At 42.2% G+C, this 17,874-nt stretch overlaps 1 protein-coding gene across 2 annotated transcripts in view; it reads left to right on the forward strand.

Moving 5' to 3' along the window:
• Positions 1–17,874, forward strand: part of LOC147700979 (phospholipase A2 inhibitor and Ly6/PLAUR domain-containing protein-like) — a 221,521-nt gene that overhangs the window by 108,431 nt on the left and 95,216 nt on the right. For both annotated transcript variants that reach the window (XM_086928557.1, XM_086928556.1), the window contains exon 2: positions 13,939–14,058. In XM_086928557.1, coding sequence (XP_086784683.1) covers positions 13,939–14,058 — 120 coding nt within the window. The remainder of the gene's footprint in view (positions 1–13,938; positions 14,059–17,874) is intronic.

The raw sequence follows: 17,874 nt of genomic DNA on the forward strand, positions 1-17,874 counted from the left end.
CAAATATCCATGCACTGTGTGCCAGACACCACATGGTTCCTGGCACACGTTGCATGGTTGTTTGGAAACTGCACTTTTTCATTGTGGCTTGTGCTGTAGCCCTTTCCTAGGCCCGCAGTACACGCCACAATGCATAAGAGCAGTTTTCCAGCCGTGTTCATGGCAGTAGCATTGTAATTGGGCAGGTGTAACCACTGACATGTACTTGGTCAGCCAACTTACCAATACACGTTCGACCGCTATCGTAATTATGCCCATAAGGACTTGAAGGAGTCAGACTATTTGTGGATCATTGACATTTATCAAAAAATGTATTAACTTTTTGCCATTCATGATTGTCTAGTTAAAATTGAATATATCACTGCCAGTGAAAATGCATTTAAATGTACATTTCAAAATATAAGGATTGTTGCTTACAAGGCATATGCTGCCTATAGTTGTGATTTGTGCCTAATGTTTATTGTGAAGAGTGTAGCATGTAAATTGTACACTGTGAAAACATCTATTATAAAAACATAGTGCTGAAAACAGAGTATTTGGGATAAAAAATGTGAATTTGCACCTAAACCCACTATCAAGTCATGCCGGAGAAATAAGCTAGGACTGGAGGCACAAAGATAAACTAACCCATCTTGATACAGGCCCACATAATAATAGTAAACCATAGGCCAAATATACAAAGGTTTTTTTGAGGTCCCAAATCCGCCAATTTCCAAAATTGGGTCGTCTGCAACTGCAAAAAAGCTTATTGGTATGCAGAGATATCAAATTGCAAATTGGTAACACAAATCATAATTGTGTTGGCTACCATATACTAATTCTGTATATAGAAGAGGTGTCTTTTCCAAATACCGAATAGGAATTGCATGTATTGGTGCATGGTGACTTAATTCCAATTGCAAAACATTAATACTGTACCACCAATTCAAAATTGGTGGTAATCTATTTGAAATATGAAGGGGTCGCCAAGGGAACAGTTCCCCTGTGAGAATGTTAAACAAAATACTCAAACTCTTAAGAAAAAAAAAGTAAAAACATTCTGTTTCCCTTTAAAGAAAAAAAATGCATTTGAAAAAAAAGATTGCTTTATTAAAAAGCAATTGCAAACATGATGGTCTACTAACTCCTGAAAGCTACTAACCCTGTGATGGCTGCGATTCCTAGTGGGTCACAAATTGTGGCCTACCTCATTAATATTTATAAAGTAGTTTGATTTGCGTCCCACTTGGAATCGCTATTTCAAAAATAAAATGAGTACTTAATAATTGCAATTTTCAAGTAGCGATTCAGTATGGATTGCAATTTGGAAATCGCAGTTCTTCATGTTGATACATCTGGCACCAAGTGTGTTGAGAATGTGGTAACCAGTGCTTGGAGTCCATGTCTCCACAAAATATGTTCTTACATTTTACAGTCTTAAAGGTTTATATTAAGATGAAGGCTTTTAAATAATTCAGTAAAGATTTTCAAGTCATAAATGGACTCAATTCATTTTGGGGACACAGCATGGCACATACTTTAAACAATTATTGGTAAATTATTATCTATTTATTATTTAGAGAATGGGCAACTCTATATTATGGCTAGGGCACACAACACTCACCATAATTGGCGCCACCCATCATGTTTTTGCCTTGATAGCTCTTTTCTTTGTTTCTGTACTGTTTGCAAATTGGTGTTTTGATCCTGGCGAGCAGTGCAAGTTATGGTGTGCATTGCATGGCTAGCTTTAATGCTGGTGGCGCACAGTACAATGTTTGCTGATGCCCCCCAATGATTGCCTCCACCATGGATTCCCTCACTACCACCCTTCAAGTCCCCATAACCACTCTCTCTCAAATGCATTTAATTTGTTTTATTGAGACACTCATACCAGTGTACGGTGTCAGAGCACTTCACATCACACACACTATACATTGTTTCACAAGTGTGTGTCTCTCATGGCATGCTGGTACAGGTAGTTTCATTATGATAAACAGCGCAGTGTTACCTCCGTGGGCACCGTTGTTCCACATTGCTTAAAAAATGAATTAAAAACCCCAGTGGGCCTCTGGGCGGAGAAACAGGCAAATACTTTGAAAGTCCCACTGCTCCTTTTCTCCGATGTGAAAACTTCCTTCCTACGTCATTGGCCCCATGAAAATCTTCCATGGTGGTAAGTTCCCTGCGGCCAGGCTGCCGCAATATTCTCCAAAACCACCAGTTGCCCTGCTGTGGGAACTCGCCAATTAGTGGGGCGCATGCGCTTAAGTACCGTAGCTGCAGCTTTCGCCGTTGTTCTGCATTGAATCCTCTGACAAAGAGGCTAGGAGGCCTTGAAACATGTTAGGAAGATGCTTAATTAAAGCTTTGGACGGAGCCAGCATGGTGTTGAGTCATTTATGCCCCACTAATTGGCGAGTTCCCACAGCAGGGCAACTGGTGGTTTTGGAGATATATATATATATATATATAGATATATATGTATATATATTACCTACTGGGGGTCGCCAGTAGGTAGTTAAAGTTAGGATTGTTTTCTATAGGAAATCCGCAACATTCTATTGGGAATAACTTTGGCGCCGGTTGAGGAATCTGCCTGTAAAAAAAAGCGGTTGGCTCACTTTTAGCCCGAATGGCTGAATGGATTTTCACAAAACTTGCCAAAATTGTAGGGACTGGTAGCCCGATGTGCCTTTGCTATGTCTCAAGATATGTGCTCCAGTGGATTTTGAGTAATTTAGGTTAAAAAAAATATATATATCTGGGCGGAGCCTAACCACACATCTGATCTGATTGGCTGTCAGCACTTCATCCAAGAAGCGTTGGCAGCCATCTTGGGACCAATATACATGATAGCACCTCATTAAAAAGCTTTGTAGTTAATAGAGGGTTTTAGGACTTTAGTTACATTATAAATCATTTGTTGATGATACCATACTCATTTTAGGAACTGTGGTGTGTTCTAAGGTGATTTTACCATGTGAAAAAACTTCTGCTGTGATATCATGAATCATGTTTGAAAGAAAACTAATATCTCATGATTTTCCCACAATGGTTTGGAAGGGGATCTATAAGCTAAACTGAAAGCATATTTTCTGTAAATTTGCATTATCTTTCTCAGCCATGTGAGATTGAAGTCTGACATTCTCAGTGAAGCATGTACATTAAACAAGGACAGAGACTGTCAGTTGATTCCTTTGTGTTCTACTGCAGCCTCCTAGAGTGTTCTAAAGAACAACTAGAGCGCTAACAGTCCTACTTATTACAAAGGTGTAGCACACCTGAAGCCAGTGTGATGGGAATAAAGTGGTAAGTCTTAAAACATTTAATTTAAAAAGGAACAACATGAGGGGGTATATTATGCCATAGAAAGTATTATTAGTGCTGCAGAAACAAAAATAGGGCACATTTTGAGTGACTTCTCAAACCCTCTTCTATTTCAATAAAAAATTCTGACATGCAGTCTCCCAAGATGGCCACCAGAGACAAAAGAGCCCAAATGTAGCCCAAATATCACCCAGATGTAGCCCAATTATAGCCCAATGACAGAATGTCCCAGAGTGTTCTAAAGAACAACTAGAGCATCAACAGTCCTACTTATTACAAAGGTATGGCACACCTGAAGCCATCTTGATTGGAATAAAGTGGTAACTCTTAAAACATTTAATTTAAAAAGGAACAAAATGAGGGGGTATATTTTGCCATAGAAAGTATGATTCGTGCTGCAGTAAGAAAAATTAGGGCACATTTTGAGTGACTTCTAAAATCCTCTTCAATTTCATTAAAAAATTCTAACATACAGTCTCCCAAGATGGCCACCAGAGACAAAAGAGCCTAAATGTAGCCCAAATATCACCCAGATGTAGCCCAAGTATAGCCCAATGACAGAATGTCCCAGAGTTTTCTAAAGAACAACTAGAGCGCTAACAGTCTTACTTATGACAAAAGTATGGCACACCAGAAGCCATCTTGATTGGAATGAAGTGGTAAGTCTGAAAACATTTAATTTAAAAAGGAACAAAATGAGGGGGCTCATTTTGCCATAGAAAGTATGATTAGTGCTTCAGAAAGAAAAATTAGGGATCATTTTGAGTGACTTCTCAAATCCTCTTCTATTTCATTAAAAACATTCTGACATGCAGACTGAAACATGCACTTTGAATACCAGCAGCAGACTTCCCTGGTGAGCAGTAGCTTTACTACAGAGATCTAATGAGCAACTAGAGTGCTAACATTCAGAATTTATGGCAAATGTGTGACACATCTGAATGCCTTCTTGATGGAACCAAAGTAAACAAGCATTGAAAATGCAATAGATCTCGCCCTCGTTTAAGTCAAAGCCATTCTGTTTGTAATGAGGTGGCTTTTTAGCTTTGCTTTTATTAGTGTTTTTTAAACTTTCATGTAAATAACATGCATCTGAATGCATATATGTGTATGTATGCATGCATTTATATTTGTATTTATATAGATATACAGATTATATATGTTTATATATGTATGTATATATATATATATATACACATACACATACATATATATAAATGCATATATATGCGTATATATAATTGTATATGTGTGCGTGTAGAGAGAGGTAGAGAGGCAGAGGTAGAGAGGTAGAGAGGTAGAGGTAGAGAGGTAGCTGTAGAGAGGTAGAGACTAGTAGAGAGAGAAGTAGAGAGAGGTAGAGAGGTATAGAGTAGAGAGTGAGTAATAGAGAGTAGAAAGTGAGTAGTAGAGAGTAGTAGAGAGCAGTAGAGAGAGTAGCAGAGAGTGAGTAGTAGAGAGTAGTAGAGTGAATAGTAGAGTGAGTAGTAGAGAGTAGTAGAGAGTAAGTAGTAGAGTGAGTAGTAGAGAGCAGTAGAGAGTAGTAAAGAGTGAGTAGTAGAGAGTAGCAGAGAGTGAGTAGTAAAGAGTGAGTAGTAGAGAGAGAGTAGTTGAGAGTGAGTAGTAGAGTGGATTGATTCCAGCGTGTTTTCCTGAGGCGGAAAGCCGGGAAATTTTGACGTCTCCATATTGTTGTGTTAATCTGTGTATTTTAATCCCCTGATTTTAACTTTGCTATTTTGCACATCTTCACATTGTTTCCGCTTCCCACCTCGGACCGCACAGCCGATTTAACGTTGTCGCGGCTCGAGCCGGGGGTCAGCCGCTATCTTAGGGAGGTGCAGGGATCGCGGTCTAGGCTTTCAGACCCTCCCGCCCTCCCGGGTATTTAAACTGCATCCTAACACTGCTCGGTGATTGATACCAGCGTGTTTTCCTGAGGCGGAAAACCGGGAAATTTTGACGTCTCCATATTGTTGTGTTAATCTGTGTATTTTAATCCCCTGATTTTAACTTTGCTATTTTTCACATCTTCACATTGTTTCCGCTACCCACCTCGGACCGCACAGCCGATTTAACGCTGTCGCGGCTCGAGCCGGGGGTCAGCCGCCATCTTAGGGAGGTGCAGGGATCACGGTCTAGGCTTTCAGACCCTCCCACCCTCCTCCTGTATAAATGTGTGTCATTTCCCGTCCGCGCAGCGGGCGCGCCGATGGCGCGCCGAAGGCGCACCAAAGGCGTGCCCGTCTGCGCCCGTCCGCGCCCAACCGGGCCCCGGGGCCAGAACCCCTGGTCCTTCTCCTATGGTACTTCGCCCATACTAGCAAACAATTACTTGATTTAAGACCTCTCAGTACGCATGCAATGCATTCTCTTGACATGCTCGACTGTTTTCCACAGCACTGCCCTGACTGCCCATTTCTGTTAAATACTCCTCTTTCATGCAACAGTCAACAACAAATAACTACTACTCCTTCTCCTCCTGGATTCGCATTTATCAGTCACAATTGTCGTTCTTTGCCCAAACATAAACGCAACATCTTTGACTTGCTTATTGATGAAGCGCCGGATGCGCTATTCATCACAGAATCCTGGCTTCACGATAGCTCCGGCCCTGACATCGCCGAAGCGTTGCCTACTGATTATGCCATTGTCCGAAATGACCGTCCTAGAAGGACGGGGGGTGGTGTGGCGATTATTTTTAATAAAAAATATCAGTGTCACTCGGACCCTATCACCTTGAGCGGATGCGATGCACTGCACTTCAAGCTTACTTTAAATCCCAATAATACTCTTACAGGGCTCCTAATGTACTGTCCCCCGGGCACTGTAAATTCTTGGTATACCAATTCTTGGATTATATTGCATCGGTGCTCATTTCTTCCAGCAATTTCTTTATCATTGGTGACCTAAATTTACACTTGGACAACCCTAATGATAATTCAGCAGGAAACTGCATTACTGATCTTGCCGCTATGAACTTAATTTTACACAACAAGGGTCCTACCCACAAGGGTGGGCATCTTTTAGATCCTATTTTTTCTAACTCTTCACAAATAACATGCTTTCCTGCCTTGCCTGTTTCCTGGTCTGATCATTATCTTGTTAAATTTACTGCAACAAATAATAAAACACAGACCATATCCAATCCTTCTATGAATTTCAAGAAGAGAGTCTGGAAAAATTTGGACATTGCAGCTTTTAATAAAAACTTGTGTGATCTCATGCCTAAATACCCACTCAACCTAGACAACATGAATGCAGCTGCCAACTTGGTGAATTCCTGGCTCTTCGAGGCTATAAATACTTGCCTCCCTTTCACAAATAAGAAAAATAATGTCCATAATTCTCCTGCCCCTTGGTACAATGAAACCCTTCGTTTACATAAATCCCAATGCAAAAGACTAGAGCGTACCTGAAGGAAAGACTACTCCATCGCTGCTGGGCTCACGTACAAAGCAGAATTGAAACTTTACCACAAGGCCTGTGCTCACACCAGAGCCACTTATGTCAATAACTTGATCACAGAAGCCATTAATAAGTCCAATGTCTTATTTAAGGTGGTAAAAGATCTTGCTGGCTCACAGACCATTGCTATACCCCCTCCTCTTTCCAGCAAGAAATGTGATGAACTTGCCCAGTACTTCACGTCCAAAATTGATAAAATTTACAAAGACATAGCAGCCCATGAGGAATCCAATGCCAGTCCTTGTCCATCCCCCACTACTTCTTGCCTTCCTTCGGCTTCATTGAAGACTTGGCCTGACCTCGTACCCGCCACCCTCTTGGAAATTTTAAACAATGTTAAATCCGGTTCACCCATGGACCCCCTACCTATTTCGGTTCTACGTAAACTTGAGTTTTCTCAACTCAATGTGATCTGTACTTTACTAAATGCTTCTCTTGACTCAGCCTTGGTCCCCCACAGCTGGAAGCATGCAATGGTGACCCCGCTCCTTAAGAAACCCACTGCAGATCCAAATGTTGCTGCCAACTTCCGTCCCATTTCACTATTGCCGGCTTTTTCGAAAATTTTGGAAAGGCACATTCATTTACATCTATCACGCTTTGTCACCACTAACAATCTCCTTCACCCCTCCCAGTCAGGCTTTCATCAAGGCTTCTCCACTGAAACCACTCTATTAGGAGTAACTGAGAATATTCGCCAACTACTCGACCGAGGTGAAACGGCTGCACTGATATTGCTTGACCTCAGTGCAGCCTTTGATACTGTCTCGCACAGTATCCTACTCAGTAGCCTTGCCTCTTTTGGCATATGTGACAAAGCCTTGCACTGGCTCTCGTCTTTTCTCACTGACCGGACTTTTCAAATCTTTTCCAACACTTCCACTTCCAACACTTATCTTTCTCCACATGGTGTCCCCCAGGGTTCTATCCTTAGTCCTCTCCTTTTCAATCTTTATGTTGTTCCTCTAGCACATGTTGCACATCAGTCTGGTCTTAATCTCTTTACTTACGCTGATGATTATCAGATTGTGTTTTCCCTATCCCAAGCCGACCCTTCCTCACCTTCTTCTTTGCAATCAGGTCCTAGTGACATCTCCCGCTGGATGAGCCGTAATTTTCTCAAGCTCAACAGCGACAAGACGGAGGTGCTTGTCTTTGGTAACAAGCCTGATCTATGGAGTTCGAGACACTGGCCGTCGACCATGGGCGACTTACCCATTCCATCGGAACGATCGTGAAATCTTGGGGTTCTTATCGATAGGGATCTATCGATGAAAGACCAGGCCAATAAAGTCGCAGCCACCTGCTTTACTATTCTAAGATGACTGAGAAAAATCTTCTGGATTCTGCCTTCCGACATCCAGAGATCTGTCGTGACGGCCCTGGTGACCTCTAGATTGGACTACAGTAACGTGCTCTATCTGGGGGCTACCAGGGCGGTCATGCGTCGTCTCCAACTAGTCCAGAACGCCGCTGCACGGCTTCTGTGTGGATGCCGGAAATATGATCCAATTACTGAACGCATCAAGCAACTCCATTGGCTTAATCTTGACAAACTGGTAAAATTTAAGGCACTATGCTTTATGCATAAGATTAAAATTGAAGCCGCCCCCACTTATCTCCAATCACTCGTCAAACCTTATGTACCCGCACGCTCTCTCCGCTCTTCTTCCCAACATCTGTTCTGTGTGCCTAAGTTCAGGCTTTCCAGAGTGGGTGGTCGTTCCTTTGCTGTACTAGGACCCAAACTCTGGAATTCTCTTCCCCTGGACCTACGAGTGGAGAGCTGTCATCTTCGCTTCCGCAAAGCCGTAAAGACCTGGCTTTTTTGCCCAATAACTCTTTTTCAGGATTTACTATGCTATCACTGTCAATCAGCGCCGGGAAACCTTTACGGGTAGCTGTTGCGCTCTATAAGATTAATAATAAATAAAAAAATAGACAGTAGTAGATAGTCAGTAGTAGGGAGTGAGTAGTAGAGAGAGAGTAGTAGAGAGTAGGAGAGTAGTAGAGAATGAGTAGTAGAGAGTGAGTATTTGAGAGTAGTGGAGTAGGAGAGAGTAAGTAGTAGCGAGTAGTGGAGAATATTCCAAAGTTTGGCACAGCACCACTTGCACAATAAGTCCAATCAAATCAAATCACTTAGAGTCCTTATTGAAGCGCTAAATCTTGGTGTATTTTCAAATGCTTTTATTTTCATAAGTTTATGTACCACAGCCAGCCGAAACGTTTTGTTCTGTACAAGAGAACTTCTTCAGGGCGTTCTTATTTCCTTCAAGTTATGTCGGTATCCTGTTGTCATATAACTAGATATTTCTTCCAAATGTTAGACGAGACGTAAGTACATTCTTATTCAAAGTGACTAGGTATCAATTTTACCCACACAATTCGGGCAGATTTGAGTAATTTATAGCGTCCTCAAAGTCAGTCTTTCAAAAATTCCAAAGTATAGGACATGATAATCCAAATCCAAATGTTTCTCAAGAAGAGTCATTTTCAATTGTTCGGAATATCGGTGTTTGGGCAGATATGACCCAGGGACCCCCAGTATGCAAGGGGAATTAGTCCCCCCTCTGCAAACGCGCCAGTGGCCTGCGTTGCAGAGAGGTGTAAAAAGGGGCATAGCCTCATTACACCTCTGCAATGAAGCCCCCTGGCGCATACTGTAGGTTCCAGGTGGGCTAGTTTACCCCTAGTATGCAAGGGGAATTAGTTCCCCCTCTTCAAACATGCATGGAGGCTGCGTTGCAGAGAGGTGTAAAAAAGGGTGTGTCCTCATTACACCTCTCTGCAATGCAGCCCCCTGGCGCATACTGGAAGGCTCCTGGTGGGCTAGTTGGCCCCCAGGGACCCGCAGTATGCAAGGGAAATTAGTTCCCCCTCTGCAAACGCGGCAGCGGGCTGCATTGCAGAGAAGTGTAACAAGGGGCATAGCCTCATTACACCTCTGCAATGCAGCCCCCTGGTGCATACTGGAGGTTCCAGGTGGGCTAGTTGGCGCCCAGACCCCTGTATGCAAGGGGAATTAGTTCCCCCTCTTCAAACATGCACGGGGGCTGCGTTGCAGAGAGGTTAAAAAGGGGCGTGGCTTCCTTACACCTCTCTGCAATGCAGTCCCCTCGCGCATACTGGAGATTCCTGGTGGGCTTTCAGGTCTTATATAGTTAGGAATTAGCATTAAAAAAACCTTTGAAATTCACTGAAAAAAACATAGGTTTCATTCTTTATATAGTTAGGAATTAGCATTTAAAAAACCTATGAAATTCACTGAAAAAACCACAGGTTTCACACCAGTTATAGTTAGGAATTAGTAGTTAAAAAACCTATTAAATTCACTGAAAAAAACATAGGTTTGACACCAGTTATAGTTAGCTGGAAATTTTACTGACATAAAACCATTGAAATTCCCACGTTATAGTTAGTTGGACTCACTATAACTTGCGCGCCTGCAATGCACTGCTAATGACATCACATATTACATCACTCATGACATCCTTGTGACAGAGTGACAGACCTCCTTTCAGTGTAAAGTAACCCTTGAAACACATATTCAAAGATAGAAACTAACATTTGCAAAAAAATAGAGATACCCATACCAGTTACAACAACCAATTCAGTAATACCACCATCTATATACACATCCACTCATTCACCAACAGTTCTATATACTCACTCATACATATATTCACTCATCATATGTAGTGAAACACCTATACATCCTGTTACACACCGAGAGTCATCCAAAAGTTATTCACACACATAATCACACATGCAAATAAACTATTGAACATCCATTTATTTGCATATACAGCTATACACACACTACCACCTTACTTCTAAGGAAACTTACACATACTTACTCTCTTAAACAATCACTTATAGAAACACATACTTATTTAAACAAGAACTCTTTCAATCTCTCACTCTCACATATACTCACTTATATACATCAATACTCACATATACTAGATTAAAACATATGTGGTTACTGATAAAGACACTAGTGAGAGAGTCATTCACTCACTAACACACATATACACACTCATTCACCCATACAGCCCTGCACATATTTGTTTTTTTTAGTGAATTTCAAAGGTTTTTTAATAGCAAATTTCTATTGTCAAATAGATGGAAAATTACCATAATAACCACCTGGGCTCAGAGATAAGAACATGAGGATTTAATGTCCCATTGCTAGACTCGCGGAAACTCCCTGCCCGCCTACGTTCCCAGAATGCACTGGCCGCACACTCTGGTAAACTGTAGCGCGTCGCCACACGAATGTTTAAGGAGCTACAAAGGGACCCCATCTCCTGGGACTCAAAAAATAACATTTGTGACCGTGTGGGGAACCCCAATACCTCCCATGGTCCCAGCCAGCTCCCCACGTCGTTCGAAAGCCAGCATTGCTTTGTCAGAGAGACCAGTTTACATGCTCCTCTCTCTTACAAAAAGCAATATGATTTCCTACATAAAAAAGACAGCATATTAACTTGCTCTCTCTTTCAAATAGGAAAGTGGTTTGCTGTACTAAAGTGGGAGCCATGACGCTCCCGCCCTACCATAGGAAACAGCAGTGTCCCGGGGGTAGGTACCGCGGGACACTGCAGAAGCCGGCCCTGGGGGGTGTCGGATCCCAGGGCCATCAAGAGCTCCAGGAGGTAGGCTGCGCGACCCCCTCACAACATTAAAAAGGCCCCGAAAGATGGTGGACCCCGTGGCTGGTGGGTCTGTGCCGTCACCGACCCCCCAATTTTAAATATTACTGCCTCCGGAAGGTGACGGTCCCCGGAGCATGTGGGGGGGCCATGAACCCCCCTCATTCTTCAAAATAAAACTCCGGGGTGGCGTTCCCCGGTGCTCAGGGACCTTTCAACCCCCCATTATGGAAGATTTCCCCCAGGATTTGCCCCCCCCCAGGGAGCTAATTAAGAATAAAACCAACTTCTAGTTTTCTTTTTTACTTTTCCACCACGTACGAGTACAATACGCGTACCCTGTGGTTTCAAAAAAAAATTAAAACATTTTTTTGGGGCCTAAAGATCCATGTTCAACCCCCTCAGCAGGCCTAGAGGGTCAACATTTTTCTACCCTGACCCCTTTCCCTATTTTTCAACTTTCTTTTACTGTTTTCTTGTGACTCGCTGCTACCAAGGCACAAGATGGCCGCCAACACTTCCAGGTTTCGAGTGTTGACAGACAGTTGACAGCCAATCAGCATACAGCTGGCGCTCATAATTGAACGGATCTCCGTCTGCGTGTAGAACTCTGTCTCTAGATATCGCAATGCTTTTATTTGTAATTTTCTCAGAAACTACTGAACTAATTTACACATTTAACAAAACGCACAATCTGCAAACCAAACTCTACCTCTCTGCCAAATTTGGTTAAATTCTGTTTGGCCGTTCGGGCTGTAGCCATGGCTAAATGTCCCTAAGGAAAATTGCATGGGGAAAACTCGTTTTGGGACCCCCTTTTTTTCGGCCCCACTTGACGAATCATCCCTAAACTTTCAGGGTAGGAGCGGAACCGAGCAGGCCATTTTCTTGGAGAGATTCTCGAAGATTCGTCCACTGGTGCCACAGTTATTCCAAATAGAATGTTGTGGATTTCCTATGGAAAGTAGGTCCTAACTATAACTACCTACTGGCGACCGCCAGTAGGTAATAATGCTCTTATCTGTATATTGCAGTTTGCATGCTGTTCTTTGATGGCCATTAATAGCTCACTGTTTTATATCAGGATTTTAACTTATAAATTGAAGGTAACAAAAGAATGCCAAACCAAAAAAGTGACCCACTGACCTATTTACATTTTATGGATTTGTGATCTGCATGGTACACGTTCTTTGTAGCAAGCATATTAACCATCTGCACCACCTTACCATGAGTCAAATCTCTGCTGGACAAACCTAATCTCTCGCTAGGAAAATCATTCATCACTGGAGTTAGTATGACATTTTTATCGTTGCCTGAAAATTGCTGGAGGCCAGGTATGTGGTACTTTTAGAACCATAATATACCTGCAAACATGAATTAATTTCCCATCCGAAGTTGGCGCCCAATGCGGTTGCAGTGGTCGCACTGCCCTAGACCCAGCCCTGGAGCATGAGTAACCATAACAGCTAATTTCAATAGTTTTGCACGCTCAGGCAGGATCCCCAAATCAGATTTTAACTAGGATTCTTTTTTCAATGTAATTCAATGCTTTTTGATGATGTACTTAAACTTAAACCACTGTGTAGTCGGTGGTTGGGTGCAGGACCTTTACCTAACCCATTGCTTCAGCCTTGGGCTTCCCAGGTTTTACATCCCTACGCGTCAGACAGTTTTGGTGCCTTCCTTTGCTGGCCGCATTTCTTTTCACTGGATGAAAGTTCTGAATGATAACGGATTCACAAATTATTCACAAAATGGTGTTTGGATCCAGCACCTAAACTTACGTCTTGCTTGTATCACAAACACTACTCACGAGTTTTACACCAAACCAACAAAAGCATGCCTTCTGAGTAAAATTGTACTATCATAACTTAGTTGGGTGTAGATGCGTTGAGTGGGTGGGCTGTGTGTACAATCAACATTTCCTATCCCCCCCAAAAATGCGAAAGCACATCATTTTTTTACCATTTCACCTTACTGATTTTGCACTGCATGGAAATGCACCAAAATGGACATGGCAGCTCCTAGCTGAATGCATCAGGGAATTACAAGATTTGATGCAAGTCTTTTCACTACCTCAAATGTTATATGCAGATCAAAATATTACTTTTCAGTGGAAAGTGTGGATGAACCATAAATATCGACAGATAGGTAGAAAAATAGACAGGCAGGCTGGCTGGTAGGCAGGAGAGACAGGTAGACAGATAGGTAGATAGATAGAGAGTGTGTCATTGATGATTTTCAAGTTGCAATTGATTGTGTACATCAACTCCAATCTCATTAATCACAGTTCTGTAGATTACCTACGTGCCTACTGATAATAACACTTACTGCTAATAACAATGGCTCAATAGTGAAATTATGTATCAGACAATTATAGCTGTTAGCAAGCTTTATATATTGAAAATCACAACAACTGCTGCTGATGTTATAAACAGTTACTAATGGTATATTTGCTTCTTTCTATTATACAGAATAAATAAATAAAGTTTGCTTTTTCCAGGATGCGCCCTTGACTGTCAAGTGTGCTACGACAGGACGAGCAAGTCCTGTTCGGGAGACATGAAAACCTGCGACGAGGGGACCACGCATTGCCAGACCGACATCACCGAGATGATATTCTGTATGTAGTCAGGTGATAACCTTGTGTGTGACTCGAAAGATGCAGGAAAACACAGCCTTCAAAGTTATATCATGCTAAACTTAACTCTGACTGGATATCCTCTCCCGTGATAAGTGTGCTATACAAATTAATACAACATAATATAACATAACTTATCCTCCGGGGTGGAGGAACTGATAAAGAGAAACACCTTTGTGGGTTTAAAAACAGGCTAGCGGTACTTTGGGGCTTAATTCACAAAAATGATTGTTTGAGTCAATGTGAATTTATTGACTTCTGAACTACTCCTGACTTTCCTGGAGTAAGTCACACCTACTCACGTTCAGTGGTGGCTGGCATCTACCAGGAGGGGGTGGGGGCTGGGGCGCATGCAGGAAAAATAATATTTAAAACAGAAAAAAAACTTAACTGTCACAACGTCCTCACACTGGACCTCTTCTTTACAGTAACCGGATGTTGGCACTCCCTTTCCCAATCCTGGAGCTGCTCGCGGGATTGGTAGGAGCTGCCTCACTTGGCGCTCCACAGCACCTTGGAGGCCTGCATGGTCTCTCAACCCAGCTGACTTAAGACAGCTGGGTCGAGAGGTTTAAAGTGCGCATGTGTGGCTGGCCTTCACAAGACGGCCAGCCCAAAAGACGTGAGCATTTAAAACAGTGCCATACCAGCACACCCTTCTCCCTGCTGAGTGACATACTACTTGTGGAGTCTCTGGGCCGCACGCACGTGGTGGGACCGGCGCTGCGGCAGAAAGGAGACTCGGGACAACAGATTCAGTTCCGGGCCTGCCGATCATGGGAACCAAAAGCCTGCCGTGTACTCCCACAACATCGGGATACGGCCGAGACGCAGTGATCCAGGGCACTGCATGGGTCCTCAGACCCTCATCGCCAGTGTGGAGTCTCTGGACCGCATGCCCGTGGTGGGACCGGCGCTGCGGCAGAAAGGAGACTCGGGACACCAGATTCAGTTACTGCGTAGTCCGGACTAACTCTGCCGACCACGCCCCCTTTATTATATAGGCGAGCGCGTGACGTCACGCGCTCGCGTATGCGCACCCTCCGGTGCGCAGCTAGCTAGACCTCTAACCCGCGGTCATGAACAATACACTACTGTCACTCCGCAGTGGCCCCGCCCCATTCTGACGCTCAGGACGGGGGTGAAAAATAAAATGGTATTTAATTACCATTTTATTTTTCATAGTTGGGAGATTTTTAAGTTGGGCGTTGCGCCTCCACTCTAACAGAGGAGCTGCCCATACTCATTTGTATGAAATGGGTCTACAAACACAATATCACACATGGCAGAAATCGAATTAACTCAGCTATATAGCAATCACAAAATCAGCCCAGGGTTTTTTGGTGAATTGGTTTAAAGGGAGTCTAAAACTGTGGGGTGAATGGTCAGATGTATTTTATATTGCACCAAAATCGTTTTTATTATGTCCCATTGCACAAGATATTATGAGCGGTAAATTGATTTATATCTATTGAAGAGATGATCTATGATGTATTAAACAGGAATTGATGAATATAATTTCTTGCAGAATTATTTATATTTAAACATGAGCTGTGAAATACTAACCCATAATCTAGTAATCTAGTTTACATTGAAGTGCTGTGCACATCCCCATGAAGTAATTAAATATTGAATGAAATATTGGGTGAGGTAGTAAACAATATACTGCACAACCCACCCCAAGACTCTACAGTGGCTTCTCTGTCTGCACCAAAGCGGGCAGGAAAAACTGAGTTTTTGGATTTCCCTCCAAGCGGAAGCAAACACCAAGTCTGCTCTCAGTGGGGGGAGCTTTAAAATGTGGCAAGCTGACTTTTTATTTTATTTCCCGCTCGCACTGAAGTCGGCAGTGAAACAGATCAAAATATTGCTCCTGCCAGTAGGGAACTGCATAAGGCTGAGAGCCCCGTCCCCCCCCCCCTTTTAAAAAAAGAAATGGCCCTGGATTATGGGGTCCCCTGGGCCAAACAAGGCTCAGGGAGGGGGGCATTGAGTTGTCACCTTCGATGTCATAAATGATGTCATAGATATGTCATGAGTGATGTTAAATGTGAGGTTTTAGGCAGTGCATAGAGGATGCACAGGTTATAGTTAGCACTGCAACTATAACTGCTGAAGTACTGTGTTTTCTTTAGTTTAAAATGTTAACATTTTCACTGAGAAATTCACCTAACCATTATGTTTCTTTAACTTTTGTTTTTTTTTCTGTGACTAGATATATGTATAGATATGAAATGCAATAAACCAATACATGGAAGAATATTGAACCAAATATAATGCATTGTAAACCATTTAGAGGCTTTTCATGGTGCAAAGTTGTTTCACGGGGTAACAAGGTTGAGGTGGCACCAGGTGAATGCTTAAAAACCTTACGGGAAAGACATTTTTCAGAAACATTAACCGGCTTTAGGGAATGGATGAAGAAATTAAGTCAATAAATAGTAATATATGAGGCAATATGTGGGGCAGTGTATCTTAGGTGTAAAATGAAACCGCATTTTGTGATTGTGTACGAAGATGTGTCAATATTTAATATTGTATGACTTGAACAGTAAATTGGTTTCAAATACATTGTTAATGGTTCAATATCCTTTCATTAATTGACTTATTATAATTCATAAATGCTGTCCTGATGTATTTTTACACCAAGCCAACAACATCATGCTTTCCGAGCCAGGTTGGTGTAGATTTGCTGAGGACTGCAGGCACCAGAACATTATTCCATGGGAGCAAACGTGAAAGCACATTCTGGCACATGTATCAAAGCTTTTTGCGATCGCAAACGGTGCGATTCGCAAAAATCGTCCATTTGCTATCGCAAAATTAGCTTTTGCGATGCATCAAGTTCAAGGCCCTCACAATTTGAAAATTTGCAATTAACTGCGAGTTCTCAAAATGCGATCGCATTTAGGGAATTGCATCTTGCGATTTCTTAAATGCAATGCAAGAACCACTTTGAAGTAGCGATTTTACTACTAGGGGTCGCAAATTACCATGAAGTTGTAGGTTACACACACACATGTCCTTCGGAAATGTGTGTGTGCAACATTTGTGCACAGATCAATTTCAGGGGTGCAACAGGGTGTCCTTTTGACACCCTTTCACCCTTGAAATTGCATGCGCATTTTGCAAGGACCTATTGCCCATAGGAATGAATGGAAAGCCATTCCTTATTTGAGAATCGCAATTTCCAACTCGCAAATAAGTCATGTGTAAGAATCGCTATTTTTATAGCAATTCCTACATGCATAGGCTTTTGCGAGTCCTTAATTGCGATTCCTTAAAAATCGCAATTAAGGACTCCCAAAATCCTAGCTTGATGCATGTGCCTGTGTGTTTTTCAACACATCCGCTTAACATTTCTACCCCTGCAAGGACCTGCATGGAAATTGGATGCCCATCCCTTGGCTAACTACCAAGGAAATTACGAGGTTTGCAGCAAATCTATCCAGTGGTCTAACGTTCTAGGCAAATAAAAAAATGCCTTTGCAACGGAAAGTGTAACTGAACTATAAATATGTATATCTACACACATAGACATATTTAAATGTATTTAATGAAAAGTAATAGTATATTTAATCATTCAAAATTGATTTTTTTTCTCATGAGTTCAATTTTAAACCGTTAGCACAGTCCTGTATGCATATTATGGCAACAACTTTAACAAAGCAATCAATACAGCAGTACCAAAAACACATTTTTTGTGTGAAGGTTTTTCAAGCAATGTGTCTGTGAATTTGAGACTGATTAACCCCACAGATGCCAGTCCACCTAAAGGTCCCATCAACTATCCAGAAA

Source organism: Lissotriton vulgaris, chromosome 7, assembly GCF_964263255.1.
Source record: "Lissotriton vulgaris chromosome 7, aLisVul1.2, whole genome shotgun sequence".
NCBI lineage: Eukaryota > Metazoa > Chordata > Amphibia > Caudata > Salamandridae > Lissotriton > Lissotriton vulgaris.